Here is a 25223-nt window from a genome sequence, read left to right as displayed (position 1 = left end):
ACAACAACTCTTCCTCTTCTCTAAAGCAGCCCAACATGGTCTCATCCCCTTTGATGCGTGTTCCCGGGGGCAGGGTTTATGTAAATTTTTTGGATTTGTGATGTCCCCAACCCAGGAAGAAGCTCGTTGTAGTCCCTACCAGCTGTTTGATGTAGTCCTTTGCATTGAACTTTGAGCATCATAACTTTGCAGATGTTGTTTATTAACAGCGTGTTATTATTAACAAAAGTGAAATCATAACCAAAGACCCCTTTAACATTTTTCTCATTCAGTATTAATGGGTTTTTATATATGCAAACACTGTATAAATCTACTTATATGGCAGTCCTTGACATCAAAATGTTTGAAAACTAACTAAATGGGCAGCTTCGGACACAGCCAGGGAGAAAGAGTGCTTTAGCACTTCATGTTTCCACATAATTTCCTCTTAATCCCATCTGTATCTCCACCATATCACAACAGAGTGGATTTTACAAGTGGGCGATGGCAATAATTCTAGGTCCCCTCCAGCTTTGTCTCTGAAGTTTCCGTATTGGCACACATACTAGTGGTACTCCGCTGGTGTGTGGCCGGCGTCTGCGTTCTCTCTCTCTCACTCTCTCTCTTTCTCTGCATCTGATCTGCTACAAAGGGATGCTAGGAATGTGGAGCAGCTGCACACTATGAAGTCTCTCTTATAGGGAGTTCACAATGACAGCAAGTGGCTACTGCATAGATAGCAGCTCTGGGGATCGGCAGCTCAATCGAGCGCTAGCATCCTCCTGGCTTTCTACCTTCTGTTTTTTCAACGTGAGTGATAGTTACAGAGCTCTGTCCAAGCACCTGTGCCCTGTGAAAGTGAGTGTTGTTAAGCCACAGTAATATATATGGTGACTTTACTACTGTTTGGTGGAGCTGGCCTGACACAGCCAGGTCTCAAAATCATTAATTATTAAAAGCCATTGAAGTTGCTACTGCCTCCTATAAATAAAGGCTCCCTCAGGGTTATGAGAGATCTGAGGTAGACCAAAAGACAGACAGGTGAGAGAGAGAGAGAGAGAGATAAAAAAGAGGACTCATAGCCAGACTTACACCTCACACAGTATGCATTATTACCAGGTATTAATATGTCTAAATTTGGATTAGCATACTAGCATACTATCTGTACAGTTTTATAATAATGGTGTGCGTATACTTTGCATAGTATGCAAATTTCCTGTGTGTATTAGAACTGCATTGAGCAAAATTGCAGTATACAGCTATATACATGCACAATTGATTATATCCTATGTTCCATTTTTATTAAAGGTGCAATATGTAAGAATTTTGCAGTAAAATATCAAAAAACCACTAGGCCAGTGTTATATATTTTGTTCACTTGAGTACTTACAATATCCCAAATGTTTCCAACTATTTGTAAATCGTGAGAAAATTGCTGTTTTAACCAAGGCTCCGGGATGTGTGAGAAGTCGCCTGTCAATTGCGTCATACCTGCGTTACCGTTATAAACCGTCAGTTTCCGGTTTTATTTTGTAGAAACCAAAGACGCTTTAATATATTACATGTTTTAAAGGAACAACTGTTTTGATATATTTATAGTCAGAAAACCAATTATTGTTATATAGCTACACTCAAATGTATCTAATATGATAAACAGAGCTGTGTTACCTCATACTCATGACCAGAAAAGCGGAAGCAGCTCCGGCGACTGCGGCATAATAAAAGTTCCGCTGCTCTCGAGGCGTGTTTTGCGTTCGTCTCTCAACAATCGCTCCAGCGGCCTCGTTCAGCTCCCACAACACTCAGTCCTGCTCTGCTTCATACTACAGTAACATTAATAATCGCATCCATGAACATGATTTCTTCCCGAGTCCTATCCCGATTATTTTCCACCGGCTGCGAGGTGAAGACCACGTGTCCCAAGATTCCGCGCTCAAACTTGGCGCCATCAAGCTACGCCTTTGTTTTGAATAGGCCTCTAGCAGACAGAAAATCCTACATATTGCATCTTTAACTGTAGACTGTTTTTACCACAATTTTTAACTTAATTTTTAAAAATGGACTCGTTTTAACAAAATTCTAAATGATATGAGGTCATGTGCCAACATTATAGCAAAATATGGCTTGTAGAATAGGGCTGTATTTGGACTAGCATACTTACGTACTGTCTGTACCGTTTTTTTCATACAGATTGCGTAGTATGCTAATTTTCTGTATGCATAGGAGCCAATTTGAGCAAAAATATACAACCTGAGAACAATGCACTAGATCCCACAATGCAGGGTGTAAAATTTTCCATTTTCAGTTTTCTGTTCTGATGAACTGTATACAATAATTACCACAAGTTATTTGTGGTATATATATACTTATTTTAACATATTTTTAAAATCTCGACACATTAACTTTTTTTTTTTTATATATATATTTTATTTCCAAAATGTAAGACATTTTAAACTAAATTGGCATTCTAGAATAAAACTGTTTATCACAGAATATTGTGTATTGTTATTGTTTACATACTATTTTTATTTAAATAGCAGTTTGCTTAAAGCTTAATAGTTGTTCCATGCTAATATAATTAATATAAATTATAATAACCATATAACTATATTAGAATTAGTTTATATAAAGTATTATTAAGAATTAAGTACATTTCATAGAACAATACATATATTGCAAATTAAATATAATGTGTATTCACTAAATAAACTGTACTCTTTAGCCAACATCAAATCTCAGAGAATCGTCCAAATGATTTTTGATTGTTTTATTTTTTGGCTTTAATTTGCTGGATCAGGACCTTTTGTAGGCCAGACTTGAACTTGCATAGCCCATATGAGCACCACAACTTAGCATGTCCAAAGCACGTGCAATGCTGCACCTTTGAAATACCTTGTGAAATGCAGTTGACCGGTGCCAAATGGACCCATTATTGACAATGATGGTTTATTAGGAGTATTTCATGGGACAGTTTTATAACAGCATAATTTTTTTGGGATGGAGGTTTAGCACTTTATTAATAAGAGAGTAGTTGAATTATGGAGGTGTACTGCTTCAAGCACTGTGCCTCTGTCATCATATATTAACAATGTGAGAATGACCTCTGTATGATTCATATGCACAGTGAAAGAGGTCACTACAGCAGGAAACAGAGCTGGTGAGATACACTTATAAACATTAGGTTACCACAAAACACATTTTGTGGCTACAGTTATTTTTACTACTGTAAAATCCATAAACTAATCTGGGTTCTCCTTCAGAGATTGCAACAATTGTACAGCATTTTTATTATTTTAAAAACATTTTATTTTATAGAAAGCTTTATTTTATAATTTTTAAAGAAATATATATGAATAAAGCTAATGACAATTAAAAAATTCATAGTGGTGTCAATAACTTTTAACAATTTGGACTGCTGTAACTGTTGTAATTATTTCATATGTTCAAAATTTGAAATAAGTCGTATTATTTAATTTTTTATTGTTGTGTCACAAATTATACAAATAGACTCATTGAGACTTTTTGTAGGCTTTCTTCTGAATCGTTTGGTTCTGATTCAAAATCACACAATGAAATTGTGTTGTGTAACCAAGCCTTTGACTAAATCAACGCTCAGTTAGACAGGAGGAGAACATCTGACTGACATTTAAAGTGACCAACAATAGCTAGTTTTGTTTTTATGTGGTATTTAGGGGTGGGTTTATCTGAAAAAGATCATATACCACAAGGCCTGGGCGATAAAACGGTATCGATATTATCTTATTCAACCTAAGATCTTATTCGATAACGATAGAAAATTTTTTCGATATAACTCTTGATATAGTTGCACTTAAATGCATTAAAATGTAAACAGACATGAAGTTCGGTTGCATGAACAACTCTCCCAGTGTTTTCAACCACACAATATCTTTATTTCTGTTACAAATATTCAAATTATCACAGAAGTACTGAGATAAAACTTTATAGTTCAGATATAAATACTAATGTCTATGTTATCGATCAAAATAGAGCAAATCAGCTTTTGAAAAAAAACTTGAAAGCACTGAAAATGACGCATTAATTGATTACATTGTTTCACCACCAGGTGGCGACAAGTGACTGTTAAAAAAATTTATTGGACGTTGAATCTTCATTCAACAGATTCTTTCAAATACACTGATTCATCCAGTATTTATGGGCGTGTCATTGAATCATACATCCAAAAAATTTTTTTACAATAATTAATTCAAATATATAAAAAATTTTAAAAAAGACTGCAGCAATTAATATTTTGTTAGAACCTCTAGTAAATTACATTATTTTGTTTAGTTGACATTCAGAATTGTGATCTCAGTTTGAAACAAACAAAAAAAAAAATTCTCAATTTATCCAGAATTGTGCAGCTCTACATTTCTTTAACACTTATTTATTTAATCTTCATATAAAGTATAAGAAAGATTTGTTTACATTTTATTTAGCTTTGTTTTAAAAATTATTTGTTGTTTGCCTTAATTAAAAATGCATTGGTTAAATTCAAAACTTTTTCAATAATTATCGATACGGATCAATATAAAACATTATATCGTGGTAATTTTTTTTAGCTGTATCGCCCAGCCCTATATACCACAGTGATATTTCCAGTGGTCTTCCAGACACACTTGTGGCTTGGCCTTGTTTTTCGGAAACCATGTGTTAGCAGTCAGTCCATTCTCAAACTGGCAGATCTGATGGATTGTTGTGCAGTGAAGCTGAACTGCACAGCCACTCAGACTCGGTTTGTTTCACAGCACCAGGGGCGGAGAGAGTGAATCGGAACCCTGCACATTAAACCAGTGGCTTAATGGTTCAAAGCTTCTTTACTTTCATGCGCGATTGATGGTAACATGGTGGTTTGTCTGCTGGATCTGAGGAAACGGATTGAAAGGAATGAACAGATTTGTGATCACAATGCTGATCAGTCTGGACCATTTAAACTCAATTACTCGGTTTTGTAGTTTGGGTGTCGGCCAGTACTGCTAAACTAAACGCAGTTCCATTGCAAGCAACATGTGCTCAATTAGGCCAAATGCTGTTGTGAAAAATGGAAATAGTCTTTTGGCTTTGCTTGAGTATTACAATCAGGGACATTTTTATGTCTCCCTGAATCACCAATATACTATTGGCGAAAATGATACATGAATCTATGCTGTCAGATGAAACCAAGGATCCGAACTAATGAAAATTTGCCCAGGGTCTGTAACCAGGGTGGCAGGGACATTCAGAGGGTTAATATGAGACTGAATCAAAAGCAATCACCTAACGCAGATTATGTTGTTTAAGGAAAGGGTCAACACAGTGTCATGCTACTGACTTACTAGCATTGCTTTTATGGGGCCATGTTAATTTAATCATTTCTCCATGTGCTTTGGTGATAGTGTTAACATGTTCAAGGTCATGTTTTTCCCCTTACTTAAAAGGATAGTTCACTACCACAAGAAGGCATAATTTACTCAAAGAAGGAGAATTCTTGAAGAATTGAAAAATTCTAGTAAACATCAAGACTGTCACATCATAAATGTGCTCCTTGTGCTATATTTCAGTCGTTTTGGACTCATCCAATAGGTTTATGTGAGAAAGAAAGCTAAATTAAGTCATTATTCACTGATTATTTGCAATCTGCCAAAGCTCTATAATAGCTGCTCGATATTGGAAAATAAAATGACATTGTAATATTTTAATATATTTTGGAATTGTGTAAAAATAAAAAGTATTTTAAATTCTAACTTGGGAAAATCGTAGGCTTATTATGTGGGTTATAAATATTTTATTAAAATAAAAATATTAAACAAAATAAGAAACATGAATTATAATAATCATATTGTACTGTAAAATAAAACATTGGGTATTTAATGAAAAGTAATCATTTAATTTCATAGTTCAACTGTAAAATTACAATACTATTACTGTGTTTACATCTTCTTTTTCAAAAGTTATACCATCAATTTTATTTTGCCAGAAAACCTTAAACCTTACATAGTTCACCCAAAAAAAAAAAAAAAAATTCTGTCATCATTTACTCACCCTCAAGTTGTTCCAAACCTGTATGAATTTCTTTCTTTGGTTGAACACAAAAGAAGATATTTTGAAGAATGTCGTTAGTTGATGGGCCCTATTGACTTCCATAGTATTTTTTTCCATACTATGGAAGTCAATGGGGTCCCATCAACTGTTTGGTTACCGACATTCTTCAAAATATCTTATTTGCTTTGGTGGACACGCTGCCTACGTAACCAAAACTCACAGCATATGCAGAGGTGTGTTCGTGTGTATGAATACAGTGCCACACTTCACTCTGAAACTCGCAGAGCATGTATTTATGGAATTAATTAATCCATATTGCGATTTTATTTGAATATTTCCTGCAGCCCTGCTCTAAAATCTCATTTGTGCTCAGAGTACAAAATATTGTTGACGCATCACAATTTTTAGTTATTCTTCGTAAAATTTTTCTGTAGAGTGTGGATGAACCATCTCTTTAAAATGGGTGGGTGTATGGGCTTTGAATAGCATGTGGTGCTTCTGGGGTGTGTGTTTGATCAATGTTTGCTTATGAAAAAGCTCTTATAATATGAAGCTTCCACTGCTGTTTTTCAGCTCAATTAGTCCTTGAAGCTAATCTTAGGCTAGCTTTGAGTTCTTGCCAGCTTTTTGGACATTTTTTTTTTTAAGTTTTGGAGCATTTGTTTGGTTGTAGGAGTTATGTAACGCTAGAACCTGCTCTGCGGTGATAACAGAAAGCTTATGGCAGCCAAGGCGGAAACTCAAAGGGATTTAATCCCATGACATTACCGATTATCGTTGGTTAGCAGGGTCGCTGAGGAGAACAGCTTCTTTGTCTTGGTTGTGGCATGTAAACCAAACGGCTTTGACGTGACATTGCAAGATTTTTTTTTTTACCCATGAAATGCATAGTCATTAATATTAGCAGGCTGGAAATGGACATGTGTGCAATATTCTCTGCCCAAAGTGCCAATGTATAAGAAGGTTCATTATATTGATTTATTTATAATTTAGCTCCCGTATACTGTGCCAATGACAAAAGAAAGCACACAAAATAAAATGACTGTTTGGTAATTAATAATTCAGTCTTCATAAATTGAGGTGATTAAAAAGCGTGGTGGGATTTTGATCAATTTGATTCATTGGTTTGCTGCCATGGCGACAAATTAGAGTGAGGTTTTGGGTAAATATAAATTTAATGTCAGAAGTTTAGCAATTCCAAATAGCTGATTAACTGGATGAGGGACCTTGGTGTCTCTGATTGAAATTCAATTGAAGTTTTGTTCAATCAACAGAATCCATTTTAAGCAAAATACTGAATGCAAGCATTCCATTTAACTGATTAAAGAGCATGTGTCGCCTCTTCTGAATGTTAATGCTCACATTTAAGCTCGACTAGCCAAGTTTCGTAATTCAAAAAAGCAAAACATGACATTCATAGCATGCCTGGCTCGGTTATCCGAGCAAACATCTGGTCTTTTAATCTCATGTTGACATGGGCGGTATGATCTCAAAAAATCAGCCTTTTTTAAGGTATTAAAGGTTTGATATTTTGAATAAGATTGGATTGGTAGAACTAACTAAATCTTACCAGGTGTCCAGGATGCCGTTTAACCGCTTTACTGCTTTCCTTCAAACCTCTGGTCTCTCAGAGGCAGTTGTGGTGAACATGACATCTAATTGTACTTGACAGTAAGCCTCACATACACCTTCATTAGATTTCATTAATAGTCTGGAGAAGATTATTACTCATTGCAAATGGAAATTAACCCTTGGCCAGTAATGATTAGGCCAAGCAATTCTCCGCTTTTGGGACATAATATAAAGATTTCTAGATGTTCTGCATATATTACCCAAATGTCACCTGACTGGCTGCACATCATAGAAAGGCAGATGTTATTTTCCGGTCGGATGCTACCTGCTTTTCATAGGATTGTGTCCTCAGCGCTTTAGATTATCTTGTGCAGTGATATGAGGATTATAAAACTCTACAGGAAGAGATGTAATCTGCTCCCTTTTAATTAATCATGGAGTCTTAAAATGGCTTAGTTTAGAAAAAAATGCTTGTTTCATTCCTTGTTTTTGACTAGACTACGGCTGGATGATATAGCTAAAAATATCTCTGTCTGATGATATTTTTCATATCTTTGTACTTATATTAGGCATTTGCTCTGAAATGGCTGTTTTTTATTCACCCAGCCCTAAGAAGGACTAAATTAATGTCCTCATCCATGTTGGATAAGCACAAGATTTTGCTTTTTATCTCAACAGACATTACTTATTGTCAAACTGACGATGAATGTTCAAATCGCAGGATGCTTTTGAATTAAGGAAGCATGCCATGATTTTAGACATGTCCTATCTTCTAATGGGCTGGTTTTCCCAGCATCATTGTGCCTAATTATTTGATTTCCTTAGTTTTCAAGGTGAAGGACATGTCATTTTGTTTTTATGCTTTTTTTTTTTCTCGGAGGGCTGAATCCGTGTGATGAAGAGTTGGATTTAGCACTCTAGTTGATTATGTAAGCACATTTGTCTTTCTTTTTCATTTCATTATTCTTTATCTTGCATTCTCTAACTCCCTTTTTTTCTGTCTGCCCCTTACATTCTTTCAGCCAGATTAGCACTGATTCAGGCAATATTCAGCCAGTAACCAGCCACTGTAAGGGCAGGTGGGGCAGAAGACCTCTATATACTGAATCAATAATACATTTTAAATGTGTTCAGCATTCTGCAACAAATATTTTTCGGATTTTCTAGACTATTTTAAGTTTTGAAATGAGCTGGATATATTAAAATTTAAAGCATGGCTTCGGCAGGCATGTATTATCATGCTAAGCAGGGCAGAAGGGTACCTGAGCCCTGCCCAGCTTCACAGCGCCCCACAATTTTCCAGTGTAAATCTGTGGTGAAAAATGGAACTGCAGCATGCTCTAATTGAGAGCCATCAGGGCAGATTTCAGACTGCACCGCTTATTTTCATGTTGCCTTACATAAACAGTCCGCTTCAGCTATGTGTATATAAGTCTGCATCAGGTCAGTAACTAGTTGGCATGTCTGTTCTTCCTATGTGGAGTAGAATTTCAAATGGATAAATCCTTTAGTTAACGTGCTCATAGCCTTTATATAGCTCTGTTGTGTTTGTTTTATGTTTGTTTTGAGAATAGACATGACATTCTTTTCCTCACTGGAATTCCTCAACAACTTGTATTATTCTAAAACAACATTCGGAGGCAATAGAAACTACATTAAGGCAATTTTAAGATATCATTGTACTTAAAGCATGCCATTCAACATTAGAGCGCCACCCTCAGTTTGAATAAGGCAGCCTCTGCCAAAAGTGTGTCTGCATGTGTTCAGCGATTAGAATATAAAACTTACAAAATGTTTATCACAAACTAACTGTAACTAACTAAGACTGGGGCACCTTGATATCACTTGATATCCATTTGACATCAAATACTAGACAAGACTTGATCAAGATGCTGTATAACATCATTTTAAGGTCAGTTTGGACGGCAGTTTCTTCCAGTGGTAACTGGGTGAAAAGAGGAAGTTAATACCCACACTGAAATTGGTTTAATGTATATGCAGGCTAATATGTTTGACATTCAGTTTACATCAAATCAATGTCATGGTTTAGACATCAAACTGACATCAGAAACTTGATGTCCATTTTACATCCACACACTGATGTCCTTTCGACCACTAACTCAGTGGGAACTTGATGTTGAGAAGACATTAAATTGACATCAAACATTGACGTCAAACTACTGGTCAAATATCTAAATCAAAATTTGATGTCCTTTCAACCACCAACCCAGTAGGAACTTGATTTTGAGAAGACATCAAATATCCAAATCCAACTGACGTCAAAAGCCTGACGTGCTATGCTAGTAGTGATGGGAGAGACTCTGCTTCAAAAGCATTGACAATCCTAAAAAAAACGCATGAAGAACTATCTGCGGTCTGCTCCCGACAGATATGGGGGTATTGTATGTGAAAAGGGCCGGACAGCTATAGATCTTTGTTCACAATGAGAATAGGAGCATTTTTTTTTATTTACTTATTATTGATTTCAAATTCGTTAAATAAAACTTCTTTCATTTCATTGCTTTTGTGTTGTTATTTTGGTGGTCCAAAAATTAATGTCAAATGGACATCAAGTTTTTGACGTCAATTTTATGTTTTTTTTTAAAACGTCAATTTGACGTCAGCGTGTGAACGTCAAATGGACGTCAAGTTTTTGACGTCAATTTGATGTTTTTTTTTAAACGTCAGTTTGACATCAGTGTGTGAACGTCAAATGGACGTCAAGTTTTTGATGTCAATTTGATGGGTTTTTTTAAATGTCAATTTGATGTTTTTTTTTACCACTTAACTCCCTCGGGTCGGCGGTCACGCCGGCGATACCAACTCGGTTTTTTTCTTACCAGTGTGAAAGAGACTCAAAATACTCCGTCAATGTTGCACATATAATTAAGAGTTATACACCATTAAAATTTGTGGAATATTTTCTTTTATTTGCGTACACTCAGAGTAAAAACAAAATTATGTGCTTTTTGCAAAATAAAGAAAACATGATGCGTGATCTCTCGTCTCCCTCTGAACGCAGTTTAATCTGATAGTTCTCAGAAAATGAACTGTAACTTAGTGAATACTAATGACACAAAAATGAGACTAAAAAAACGTTGAAATGTCAGGTTTTAAATCGTGTAAGTCAAATCGAAAACAAATATTCTGTGTTTATGTAATCTGTATGAAAAGAGACACATGTCAGACGCCCGTGATTCAGCTCATTATCCGCTAATGCGGCCACGCCCACGGAGCGAGCGCTATTCAGACGCAAATTCTGAGGCAATACATGTATATATCATCTCAATCGTGCATTTATTGTCTTGAAAAGTGTTTATCTGGATGTTAAAGCCATGGTTAGCGATCTCTGGAAGACATGCCGTTAGTTCCTGAATGTCCTGTTCTTCTTTAGAGTAATTTGTGGACTAAAGGTGCACAGAGCGCCCTCCGGCTGCAGGTATGAATTGGAAACACAGTATCCAGCGCTCACAGTGATGACAATAAATATTGAATAAATATTACTCCTCTGTATAGAAAATTGACATAAACATATGAGAATCCATCAATATTTCTCCAAATGTGCATGCTTTTAAGCTAAAAGACTATATGAAATGCCATAGAGGTAACATGAATGTTCAGACGCTTTGCATCACAGAAATACATTATATTTCAAAGTATATAATAGAATACCATTATTTTAAATTGAAATAATATTTCACAGTATTGCTGTTTTTTCTGTATGTTTGATATACACCATGATGAGCTTGAGACATGATCACAGAGGGTTTTTTCACAGCCTACCTGACTGAAAGGTATTATGGTATTATATTATGGTAGCCTAGTTTGTGCTGAATACAGTGTAATGACACTTTTTCCATTAATATGTTTATGAACAACTGAAAAAAGTACAAATGTCAGGGCATGTCAAAACTTCTCCAGGGCCCCGAAAATCCTCAGACCCCAGAGGAGCGGCCCGGTACCGGGACGAGGGTCTAGGTGAGCTTTCCTGGGGCCTCATGTATAAACCTTTCCGTAGATTTCATCCTAAAAGTGTGCGTATGCATAAAAGCCACATTTTCTGTACGCACAAAAGTTTTCAGAATTATAAAACCATGCGTACGCCAGAACCTGTGCAAAAATCCCTTTATAAAACCCAGTCAGCGGAAGATTGTGCGTACATGAATCTCTGCCCCGTCTCCTTCCCGAAATCACCATATATGGAACTTACAACATCTAGTTTTACTATGCATTACGTCATCTGCATATCATTTCCATGCATATTCCCATCCACGTGACACCATGTTTAACTGTACAAGACATTAGGAAAATGACAATAAATGCCGTCACATTACATTGCTAAAAATCATTTGCTATCCTTGTCTTGTTTTAGAAAAAAATAAATCAGGTAAAATATTGTTCAGAATGTTTTCAGTGAAGAGTTATTCAGTATTTTTAAACAAATCAAATTTATGCAATTTTGCCTATAAGGTAAACATAGTCTATTTAGGATGTTTATATATTTTTAATTTAAACAGATAGGCGGCCTTATTTTTGTAAATTATTGTCTGCGTCACTGACAAAACATTTTAAAAATAAAACATGCATATCTTACCGTTTCTTTCAAATTCTATCCTTCAAATACAATAGCATTTTTCATAATATTGGGAAGACCATGAAATGGGTTATCTTTAGGCTACTGTCTGTCTGTGTATGGTGCCAGCAGCACACCTGCGTTCAGCAGAGGTTTACCCCGTTTTGCGTCTTTTTTTTTTAAAACTTTTTGTAGCACTAGTTTGTAATTGCATAGAAAAGAGTACAATATGTTTTTCAAAACTTCTCTTTTACAAAAGAAAGAAATTCATATTGTTTTGGAGTGACATGCGAGTGAGTAAATGATGACAACGTTCAGTTTTTGGATGAATCTCTTTAGCCATAATTGGTTTGATTGTGCATGTACACAGCGTGTTTCCATTATTCCAATTCAGTACATTTCATTTTCAGCACATTCAGACTGTATCACGGCTTGCCTGTGATTTGTTCCCTGTTGACTGTGATCTGTTTGAAGCATGACCGAACATCAAGAACCTCTTGTAAGCTGAACATGTCTCTCTCTTTCTTTTCCTTTTGAAGACGGCACGCTTCTTTGCCCCTCGATGTCACAGATAACCCTGGCAACTTTATTGTGCCGCTGTGTCGAAGAAGTTACCCCTGTCGCAAATGGAAGTCTGCATCTCTTGGGTAAATGGAAGGGTTTAATATTCGCTTGCTTAAGATGCTAATATCTCAGAGCTGCTGCATGGACTAACTGTCTTATTCTCTACACATATTTGTGGCCTGGTGTCAGGTAATGCAAATGGTCATGCTCCCATCGTAGTGCTGTATGGCTGATTGCTTAAAAATACAAATCCATGTTCATTTGTGAGATGTGTGTGCCATGACTGGGCCACAGCAGTGCTGTAATGCTCCTTCTTTGTGGCTTCTGTGGAAGCGGACCTCCTGTGTCTGATGGTGCACTCAGATGGAAAATGAAGAACCACATAGATTCCTCCTGCTGTGGAACAGTAGGGTGCTGTGTCACTGATTGTGTGTGACATGTTGTATGGTGCAGGGTTTTACTGTGTTGGGTTGGATGTAAAATATAAAGTATAAAATCTGAATTACATCTCTCTTTTTAAAAAAAAAAAAACCCACATCATTCAGTTTCTGTCCACTGTCCATCTTGGCCGAATGACAGTTCTGACTGAACTGTACTGTGGATGTCTAATGCCAGAGTCCAAAATTAACAATTACCATGTTCCCTTTGTAAATAAAATGATTTATTTATATATATTTAAAATTATTTTTATAGTTTTTAAGTAAATATAAAAATATACATATAAAACAGTTATTTATTACAATTTTATTTAAATATAAAAATATATTAAAATAAATTTATAATAACAATAATGCAAAATATAATTTCATGTATGGAATGAAGTATTTATGGTTGAACATTTCACTTGCTATTGGCAAAATGTTAATTTTGGACTCCGTCTACAGCTACTCTCATATTTATTTCCTTTTGTGAGTCTTATTTTAATTTTTTAATATTAACATTTTTTAAACAGTGTATAAATTATTTGATAACTTGTCTTAGTGTTTCCATCATCAGATATTTTTTCTGTGCTGCTCAAACTTACGCCAGTCAGAAGATATATAATGTTTAGTATTTTTAATTGGACTAAAAACACACATTGCTACATGCTAAAAAAGTTTTCCACAATATAGTTAGTATCGAAAAGATTGTAGTCTTTGTTTTGTCCTAGCACACCAGCATAGCCAATAGCACGTCCAGAGAGCTCTCATGATTATAAGCCTCTTCTAGTTTGTATGAAAATTCATGCTAGCCTGGCGTCCGTGGAGGATTGTTATTCTGTGTCCTGTTAATTAGCTGTGTTGTTTAGCCTTGTTTGATGATTTTTAATTAGCTTTGGAGATGACAGGTTCTGATAAACATTAGTGATTACCGCGAGGGCTCGAGACGTCCCTGTACATTAACTGCCGTTGACCACAGATCGAGATAACTTGTCAGGCCTAGAGTGCAACTACAAATAACTTCGGTCATCCCGTGGGATCTTGGGCTCAAACAGTTGGGTGGAGCGTTCAGAGATCTCTCAATCCTGGTTTCACGAGATCAGACTTTGCTTGAGCCATGCAGGGAAGGCAATGATAAAAGGATGAAATAAAAAACAAACAAAAAAAAGGGATAGTTTACCCAGAAATAAAAATTATCCCAAGATTTACTCACCCTCATGCCAATCCTAGGTGTATATGACCATCTTCGGTCACAATCGGAGTTATATTTAAAAATATCCTGGCTCGTCGGCGTCGATAGGCTAGTGGTTAGTGCACCGACATATGGCGCAAATGCGTTCACGGCGACCAGAGTTCGATTCCCGTCTTGAGGTCCTTTGCTGATCCTGCCCCCCTCTCTCTGCTTAATGCTTTCCTGTCTGCTCTCTACTGTCCTCTCCAAATAAAGGCACAAAAAGCCCATAAATATAACTTTTAAAAAAATATCCTGGCTTTTCCAAGCTTTATAATGGTAGTGAATGGGGTTCAAGATTTTGAAGCCCAAAAAAATGCATCCACCCATCATAAAAATAATCCATGTGGCTCCAGGGGGTTAATAAAGGCTTTCTGAAGTGAAGCGATGGGATTTTGTTAGAAAAATATCCATATTTAAAACTTTATTAACTATAATAACTAGCTTCCGGCAGATGGCCATACACATCTATTTGCGGAGGAAGAGTAACCCCTGACCCGACGCATGACGCGATGACGAACGCAGAAGCGCAGAGGATGGAGCAAACAAAACACCAGTCACGAATTAGAAGTCTAACATGAGAAATTTTAATGAGAAATGGCGGAGGATTTCGATGGTGTTTAAGCTTGCGATACTCCTACATCCTACGTCATACATCACGTCAGGGGTTACTCTTGTGGCACAAGTCGACTTGCGCAGTATGCGTACGGTCGTCTGCCGGAATCTAGTTATTTTAGTTTATAAAGTTTTAAATATGGATATTTTTCTTTAAAAAAACACACCGCTTTGAAGAAGGCCTTTATTAACCCCCTGGAACCGTATGGACTGTTTTTGTGATGGATGGATGCATTTTTGGGCTTCAAAATCCTGACCCCCATTCACTACCATTATAATGCTTAGAAGAGCCAGGATATTTTTAAATATATCTCTGATTGTGTTTGTCTGAAAGAAGATAGTCATATACACCTAGGATGGCTTGAGGGTGAGTAAATCATGGGATAATTTTCATTTTTGCACTAAACCCTCAACCTAACCGATAGTGTTAACAAAAGCAAATGTGAGATAAAAACGCATTTGCTGAAGCAACCATGCTAATTTAGTTGGCTTCTACAAGTCTTTGAGCTCTTTAATCTTTACTCTTTTTCATTGGACTGGGGATTCTCATCGCAAGTGCTGTACCAGGGGAGCTACTGAGCAAGTTTACTACATCAGGAAACCATAAATAGGGAGTTGTTTATGTGATGCAAATGTCAAAATGTATTAGTTTACAAATCATACACTACAGTAAAAGTGTTTTAAGGTCATAACATAGCACAAGGAACAGTGCAAAAAATAAGTCTTGTCTTTATTAATCAATAATCTGCCTCTGTAATCATAATTTGAGTGAAAAGTAATAAAAGTTGTTGCCATTTTATTGCCTTTAGTGTTAATTTCAACTGGAAACTTCAATGAATTCTATAGGTACGTTTTTAGAGTTTTGCAGAAATGCAGTTATAGAGGCATGTTTTTCCAAAGAGCCTAGATTGAACATTGACATGGCTCTAGGAATTGATTAAGCAATAAGGAAATGGCTATTGATCAGAGACCCAAATGCAATTCCAGATACACAAGTTAAGACTGTCATACTAGCCGTTTCTTAAAACCTAACTTCAAATAGTGTTGTATTGCTGCTCTTCAATACTTCATTACTAGCTAACAAGGTAATAAACGCATTCTGTATCAAGAATGCAATTACATTTAAAGGCCAATGTTGATTTTAGACACAATAAAAGAAGATTCTAGCCTCTGCTACGTATTAGAATGCAAATTACAGCCTCTGAACTTCAACGAGCGGGTTCTTAATTGCAATAGCCTCATATTTGTAATCAAGGACTCCACTCAGAGACCATGAGATCAATAGTGGTGGCTGCTGTCGGAAAAATGCTTTCAGGTGATTGTACACTAGGCAAACATATATCTAAACAGCAGCTGCCAAGTTACCTGTTGTGTCATTCCATTGTTTGGAGTTGCATACTGTCTTAATACGTTCTCTGCTACTACATACTTTACATAATACAGTACATTCTAATTTATGCTGTATGTGTATTGTTTGTAGTATGCAACATTTCAGTATGGAAATGTCTTTATTTAATGAAAATACCAGCATGTCTTTATTTAATGTATTTTATTTAATGTATGGTATAAAATACCATACATGTCTTTATTTAATGAAAATACCAGCAGTGTACTTTGGTTCACATTGCATGGGATGTTGTTGTTGTTGTTGTTGTTGTTTATGTGTGGAATAACGTCAGCTGAACACAATGCAATGCACTTGACTTTTTTGACCTTCCATTTGTGTGTGTGTTAGAAAATCATATCAGCTGCAGTTTTTATTAATTTATCTCCAGTGTTGGTTGTAACGCATTACAAGTAACACAAGTTATGTAATCAGATTACTTTTTTCAAGTAACTAGAAAAGTAATGCAATTTTCAAAAACAAACAAAATATGTTACATATATATATATATATATATATATATATATATATATATATATATATATATATATATATATATATATATACACACACACACACACACACATACACTTTTAGAAATAATATCAGCCACATTTTTAAATTCTCTTTCTTTTCTCTCTTTTAAATTTGTTTTTCAATTTAAATTTTTAGTACTGTTTTTAAATTGAAACTGAACCCATTTTTTTAAAACAATTAGATCGAAAATTGCTAAATAATCAGTTTTGATTTTTAAGATAATATACAGTAATATACAGTAATCTACTAATTTTATTTTTTTTGTATTTCATTCCAAACATAAGCATAGAGACAATAAAGATGATTTTTTTGTGCTAACATATTCTCTGTATTATATATGGCTAGTCAATCTGTCTCCACCCTCTGGTTCTCGCAGGGGATCTTTGCGTGTCCATTAAAGGGAGTGGCTGAGTGTGGAATTCATCAGTATGCATGCTGGGTAGAGCAGGAGGTAGTCATATACTTGAATCCACTGGCAGACATTCATATCCAACCTACTTTGATCTTAACTCCTCGGCTTACACACCCATCCCTGATATATCAGGACCTGATGTTTTTGTTCACTAACCATATTTTACATCTCTGCTGTATCACACGTATTTCTGAAAGACAGTAAATGGAACTTTTTTTTTTTTTTCTTTGGGACATACTAGTTTCACAATTAGTGCAATTTCCTCTACTATGTTGGTTTTCTTGTCCTTTGTAGTGACTGTACTTTGCATAATAACTGTCATTTTCTCTAAAGAGCCTTTAGAAAAGTCTTAAGAAGTAAAGTTTAGCAGTTGGAGCTCTAGAATGTCTTTTCTGCTCAGCAGTGGCTCTGTTGTCAACCATGACAGTGCGTGTACTGGCCCAGTCTGTGTGATTTGTCTAAATAACGTCTCAACTTGTCACCACAGGAGGAATTTCGACAACAGTCAAACCAGCATGCTTCACTGGAAGCTGCTAATGGACTGCAAAACAGCAGAGCATGCTTCCACAAAACTTCTTCCACAAAACAAACCCCCTGAAAGATGAAAAACACATAATTTGATTCCCTAACGCACGTTGTAATGCTATTAGTGTATGTAAATATGTGCTTGAAGTTTGGAATGAGAGTTTCATTTGAGACATCAGTGGTTATAATACAATATTTGCATAGTAGAAGTGAGTCATTCTATTAGTTGCCATGCACAACCAGACATGTACATCTGATGAACATTTCTTCTGATTATTTTGATCAAGAACCACTTTGACTTCACTTCGACACATTGACCCATAGGGTAGGATATTGTATAAAAGAAAAGTAAATAAATAAATAAAATAAAATAAGTAAATAGGCTTCACTGATTAAAAGAAATGTGTCGGATATACATTACACTTTATTTCCAAATTAATTAAATAACAGAAAATATGTTGTGGTCACTAGTTTTTATTTTAATTTTAATCTTATTTACTTAATCAAAATTGGCAATATCAACAGAGCTGAACAAATTAAGTCAGATGAATTTGTATTAATAAATTAACAGTACATGTGGATTACTGAGAATCTTAACATATATAGTAGAATTATACTATCCAGTGGAATGTGTTTGTATTACGCAAGTGTGCAGCAATAACACCATAGATTCTGACCTATGTCAAAACAATCTGATACTAAGAGTTAAGAGGTATAAGACACAGACTGTTTATTTGGCCTTCAAATCCTCAAAGGACTGGATATTGGCTTAAGTGTATGTGCGTGTGTGTGTGTGTGTATGTGTTTAAGTGAGTCTCTGCCCACACTTGACTGATCATTGGTCAAGGTCACGGACAGTTTGCAATAGAGCAATGCTTCACGAAAGGTCCGTGAGGGAGTTCTAAAAGTTACAAAAGATTTCTATGCCAAATAAATGCTGTTGTTATTATTAAGGATTACTGAAAAATTGTATCACAATTGTATTTAGCAGCACAACTGTTTTTTAACATTGATGATAATAAGAAGAAATGTTTTTTGAGAACCAAATCAGCATATTAATGAAGGATACTAATATGCTATGAATAATATAATCAAGTAACTCTGAGGACTAGAGTTAAAGCTGCTGCTGAAAATTCAGCTTTGACATCAGAATAGATTGCATTTTAAAATATATTCACGTAGCAAACAGTTATTTTAAATTGTAATAATATTTCACAATATTACTGTTTTTACTGTGTTTTTACCAAATAAATGCATACTTTTAAATGGTAGCATATAACACAGCATTACATTTGTAAACACAGCATAGTCTCTTAAGTATTTTTTACATTAAAAATAGCAATAATACAGTAAAAAGCATTTATTTATTTATGTTTTTATCGGCTCACTTGCCGTCTCGGAGAATACGCTGTGAGATGCTGTGTGTGAACAGAAGCAGAAGTTACCACACTCCCCATCTGTCTTTTAAAGACGTACTGTGTTTCATCTCATCTGTACTGTATTGATGGCATAAGCTCTGCGCTGTTATGTGACACTGTGGCGATAGGGTGCAGTAGTTCTCCAATAACTACCGTTGCTACTTAGGATGGGCGAACGACAAAGTGATGGGGGGGTGTGAGGGTGTGGGGGGGGTATGTGGAGGTGGGCAGCAGAGCTAATTCATCACTATAAACGCCTGTGGAACTGAATGTGTCCAACTCCGTGCCTGTCAAAGGACTGAGTCCTACAGGCAGTTAATTAACTCCCCGTCCACGCTGAGAGGAGGTATAAGTGACACAGGTGCCAGCCTCCAAAAGCAACAGTGAGTGTGCTGATTGTAGATTGAGTGCTCTGATGTACTCCCATTAGATTAAACAAAGCCAGTTGTGTAGCTTATCTCCTCACAGCTAATGTAGTTTCAAACAAAACTGTAAAACTTTTGGTGAAACTCATAATTTTATCTCTCAAATGGAGTTACACATTTGTAATTCTGTGGTGACATGGAGATGGTATATTGCACTCTGACCTGAGAGACTAACTGAGACATGAAATCTAATTTGATTTCTAAAGGAAAGTACAATTTACTCAGAACTTGCAACCAACTGGAACATATACCATGTAATTCTGACACTAGATTTGAGATGTTGGTTAAAACCTTAAAGGAAAAGTTCAACCAAACATTAAAAAATTACGTAATCTTTAATGCATCCTCTTGTGAAACCTATATAACTTTCTTTTTTCTTTGTTCAGTGAAGCACAACAATGAGTTATTTATAGCAGAATGTCCAAGCTGCTTTTTTAGTCATATAGACTTCTTTTATTGTACTTTTATATCTTTATTTATATATATATATATGTTTGTCCTTGAGAGCTAATTGTCACAAATCGCTTTTTATTGTACAGAGGATGGAAGTTCAAACATTTTGCAAAATGTTTCGGAGAAAAACTTTAGATTGTTTATATTGTGTGTATATATACTAATGTTCACAAGTTTGGGGTAAATTAATCATAAATTAATCATTTTATTCAACAAGGATGCTTTAAAATGATCAAAAGTGAAATAAAGATTTCTATTTCTAATAAATTCTGTTCTTTTGAACTTTGTATTTATCAGAATCAGAATGGTTTCCACAAAAATATTGTGCAATTGTTTTCAACATTGATAATAATAAGAAATGTTTATTGAGCACCAAATCAGCATATTAGAATGATTTCAGAAGGATCATGTGATGCCAAATGTGATGAGCAGAGCGGGGCGAGAGCCGTGAGGGAACGGCACGAGACCGGTGTAACCTCGCACCGTTTCGTCACGGCTCTCGCCCCGCTCTGCTCGTCACACCAAAGACTAAAGAAAATTTAGTTTTTACCATAAAGGAATAAATGACTATTTAAAATGCATTGAAATAGTAAACAGTTACATTAATTTGTAATAATATTTTACAATATTACAGTTTTTACTGTATTTTTGATTAAATAAATGCAGCCTAGGTAAGCATAAAAAAAAAAAAACATTTAAAACATCTCACTGACCACAAACATTTGAATAGTAGTACATGTCTGCTTTTTAGTAGTTAATTTAATCAACTTTAGGTATATAGATCATTTTTAAAGCTAATACACGAACTAAAAGCCACAAAACTCCAATTTCAATTTCATCAGGTCTTTAATTGGTTCTGAAATTCAACTGGTCAAGTAGATGGACCCTGAAGGTAATGAGCTTATATGAATGTAAGAAATTTGATTCGGGTTTTATTAAACTTTTATTATTAACTATGACCTTCACTAGCCAGATCTACTAATCTAACTGTCATAATTATACTTTTATTACATATGGGATTATACGTGATTTCATATACACACTAATCTGCCTATTTTTAATTATGTCTTGAGGGTAGTGAGGGTTATATATGATGGTATATATAAACGCATAAAGGCCTATACCTCTCACTCTGTTAGAAAGATACTTCATTTCATGTGTGTGCATTTTAATATGTAAGCTATTTAGCCAATCACGAAAATCATCTTTTACGGTTAATTCATGTGAAATTGACCTTTGTCTCAAGGTAGTTTTTTAATTATAGCATTTGAGTCCTTAGGGGGAAATCAGTCTAGAAAGATAGAAAGTTGATATGAGCTTATGTGGACATTTTAGCAATGTTTTTTGGCATTTATGTGTTTATTCTTGTGCAATTATTATCATAAAATATATCATATTGCATATTGTACAAAAGCTGAAAAATATCAAGATACATTTTTTTCTTTTTTGCCAGCGTTAGTATGAGCAAAGGGTGTGTTTAGGACTTTCTCTGAAAGAGATGTTGAACAGGAACTGGCCTCTCTCATCTTACAGCAATATATGTTAATTATTCATAGTCAGGATCAATGCCTTCACTGTATGGGCACGACCCTTTCAGAATCATATTTTCCCCTAAAAGCTGCATATTAGTATGTTAAAGGTATATATTGCATTTATTTAATCAAAATTCTTTACGATGAATCGCTTGTTGTATTCCTCACTTGTAAGTCGCTTTGCATAAAAGCGTCTGCAAAATGAATGCATGTAAATGTATATTAGTACCAGAAGTGCACATATTAGTATCTCGGCATCTTTCACCCCAGTGACAGCTATTGTACCTTTTTTTTTTCTGGGATTGTTGAAATGTGTGGTCTAACTCAGGAGCCCAAAGTATTTGTAGGTCCCCCAAGTGCACAGTGAGATAAGGGAGAATAGACTCTGAGCCCCCTCAGATAGAGCATATGTTCTGCCCTGAGATACCAATCCTTTAATTGTTCCTGACATACTGCTCGGCGCAGTCACCGTGTCACCAAACGTTTTTGGGGGGAATTATTGAAAAATGCATCGGTTGTCCGGGTCCACACTCCTTCCCCCTGTGTCTCTCCCTCTCTGTGGCCAAAGATAAAGTGAGGCTTAAACGCTGCCAGAGGCTGCTGGAGAGGTTCAGAAGGTCTCCGTAAAATAGATCGACTCCCTTGCAAAGACCTCACAGATGGAGGGGCAGCAAAATCAGAGGTCTGTCCCACCATCTGCCATGTTGCTGGGAAAAAAACTTTGGGACTGGCATCAGTTGGAACTCCCAACATGACCAAATGTTTATGCACAAGAGGTGGACAGGACAGCATTGTCTTAATGCCAATATTGGTGGAAGATCATAATTTGTATAAAAAAAGAAGCATGTTTCCAACATTTATAATGATAAGAAATGTTTCTTGAGCAGCAATTCATTATATTAGAATGATTGAAGGATCATGTGACACTGAAGACTGGAAATGATGCTGGAAATTTAGCTTTGCCATCACAGAAATAAATTACTTATATATACAAATAGAAAACAGATTGTATTACTATTTTACAGTATTACTGTTTTACCGTGTTTTTGATCAAATGAATGCTGCCTTGGTGAGCATAAGAGACAAAAAAGTAAAAGATCTGGCAACCCCAAGGTGTATATGTATTATGTATTAATATTTTTTTCCCTCACTGAACTCTGTTCTTCACTTCTTGCACAGTTACAATTCATACTGATATTTCTTGAAGTTGGTTTTATATGATGTAAAAATCTGTTATCAGGTTAGAATCAAGTCTTATAAGCACTAAGAAAATTGGAAATGCATTAGTGTTTGCCCTTATCTCTAAACTCAATGTCAAAGTTATCACACTAATGTTACCTGCAGCTAAAGTGTACTCAACAACCTCTCCACCTCCACCATAATTCTCCTGTCCATGTTAAGATTCTCTCCAGTTCAGTGAATCAATACGATCCACAGTAATAATTTAGTATAGAGTACTGGAAATATTTCTTCTTTTTTTTTGGTTTATTTAACAAGCTCTATTCACACAAATAGTTATAACTCCTGTCAGAGAATCCTAACTCTTAAATTAACTGTCATTTAATATTACATTAAATATTGACTAAAATAGTACGGTTTTCTTCTCCCACACCAGGCAGCTGATAATGCATCTATTAGCTTTCTATTCAGTCATGGATACTTCAGATAGCGGTTCTACAGAGGATAGCTCGAGGCAGGTGGTAGCTATAAGAGGGATGTTCATTACCAAGTTTCAAAAAGTATGATGATACTAATAGTGCTGTGCTCACACCCCATCCCAAAGGGCTGGGAAAGGAGGGTAAGTCCAGCCACCTGTTGCACAAACCGGCCGAATGCTTTTGGGAGATATGTGGAGACACGTGCAGACATCTGGCCCTTTCTCAACATTCTGAAATTCCTGAAAGGCCAATTCACACCACACCAACAGACACTTTGTGGGGTTTTGTTGGATAAGTGTGTTACCCCGTCTTTGTCTGTTGGCATTTGTCGGAGCTTGTGTTCACTGATATTTCTTATTTTTACCAATGATGAAAGCAATTGTGCTGCTTAATATTTTTGTAAAAACCATGATAATTTGAATAGAAGAATAATGCATGCTTTATATATATGTATATATATGTATATACCAGTCAAAAGTTTGGAAACATTACTGTTTTTAATGTTTTTGAACGAAGTCTCTTATCCTCATTAAGGCTGCATTTATTTCATAATAAATACAGAAAAAACAATAATATTGTGAAATATTATTACAATTTAAAATGATGGTTTTCTATTTTAATATACTTTAAAATATAATTTATTTCTGTGTTGCAAAGCTGAATTTTCAGCATCATTACTCCAGTCTTCAGTGTCACATGATCCTTCAGAAATCATTGTAATATGTTGATTTGATACTCAGTTATTATCAATGTTGAAAACAGTTGTGTTGCTTAATATTTTTTTGGAACCTGTGATACTTTTTTCAGGATTCATTGATGAATAAAAGATTAAAAAGAACAGCATTTATTCAAAATATAAATCTTTTCTAACAATATAAATCTTTACCATCACTTTTTATCAATTTAACACATCTGTGCTGAATGAAAGTATTAATTTCTTTCAAAAAAAAAAGAAAGAAAAAAAATTACTGACTCCAAACTTTTGAACGGTAGTGTATATTGTTACAAAAGATTTCTATTTTAAATAAATGCTGATATTTTTTAACTTTAATTCATCAAAGAATCTTGAAAAAGTATCACAGGTTATAAAATAATATTAAGCAGCACAACTTTTTCCAACATTGATAATAAATCAGCATATTACAATGATTTCTGAAGGATCATGTGACACTGAAGACTAGAGTAATGATGCTGACAATTCAGCTTTGCATCACAGAAATAAATTATATTTTAAAGTATATTAAAATAGAAAACCATAATTTTAAATTGTAATAATATTTCACAATATTATTGTTTTTTCTGTATTTATTATGAAATAAACGCAGCCTTAATGAGCATAAGAGACTTCGTTCAAAAACATTAAAAATAGTAATAAAAAATAACATGCATTTTGTATTATCTCCCTTATTTTGTTAAAATTATTAACATTTTCACAGATTCAGCAAGTGGTTCACATACTTTTTCTTGCAACTGTGTGTGTGTGTGTGTGTGTATATAATATATATATATATATATATATATATAATGTATATATATAATATAATTTTTTTTTTTTTTTAATAATAAAATCTAACTGATTTTACACAATATTTGCTCAAATATTTCACTCAAAAATAATTGTGCACAGAAAAGATGCAAATAATTTTGTTAATCAGCCAAGCTGGCACATTATCCATAATGCCAACTGTCAGACAATTAATTGGCCTGGTTGATAAATCGGTCTGGCACTGCTTTACTTTAGCTATTGTTTTATTTTTTATTTTTTTCTCTCCATTTGTTTGTTCATTTGTTTGTTGGTTTGCTTGGTAAATAGTGTAATTACAAAAATCCATACACCAAATCCCCATCTGTGCCTCGTCATCCGGTCGGTGAGGAAAGCTCCACTCC

The 25223-nt window shown here is 35.0% G+C and overlaps 1 protein-coding gene across 3 annotated transcripts in view; it reads left to right on the top strand.

The window, feature by feature from the left end:
• iqsec1b (IQ motif and Sec7 domain ArfGEF 1b) overlaps positions 1-25223 on the top strand; it is a 181268-nt gene that overhangs the window by 53997 nt on the left and 102048 nt on the right. For 2 of the 3 annotated variants that reach the window (XM_051911868.1, XM_051911876.1), the window contains exon 3: positions 12703-12810. The exons of the other annotated variant lie outside the window; for it this stretch is intronic. In XM_051911868.1, the coding sequence (XP_051767828.1) occupies positions 12703-12810 (108 nt within the window). The remainder of the gene's footprint in view (positions 1-12702; positions 12811-25223) is intronic. 3 annotated transcript variants of the gene reach the window in all.

Source organism: Ctenopharyngodon idella, chromosome 11 (genome assembly GCF_019924925.1).
Source record: "Ctenopharyngodon idella isolate HZGC_01 chromosome 11, HZGC01, whole genome shotgun sequence".
Taxonomy (NCBI): Eukaryota; Metazoa; Chordata; class Actinopteri; order Cypriniformes; family Xenocyprididae; genus Ctenopharyngodon; species Ctenopharyngodon idella.
This window is presented reverse-complemented; position numbering and strand designations above follow the sequence as displayed.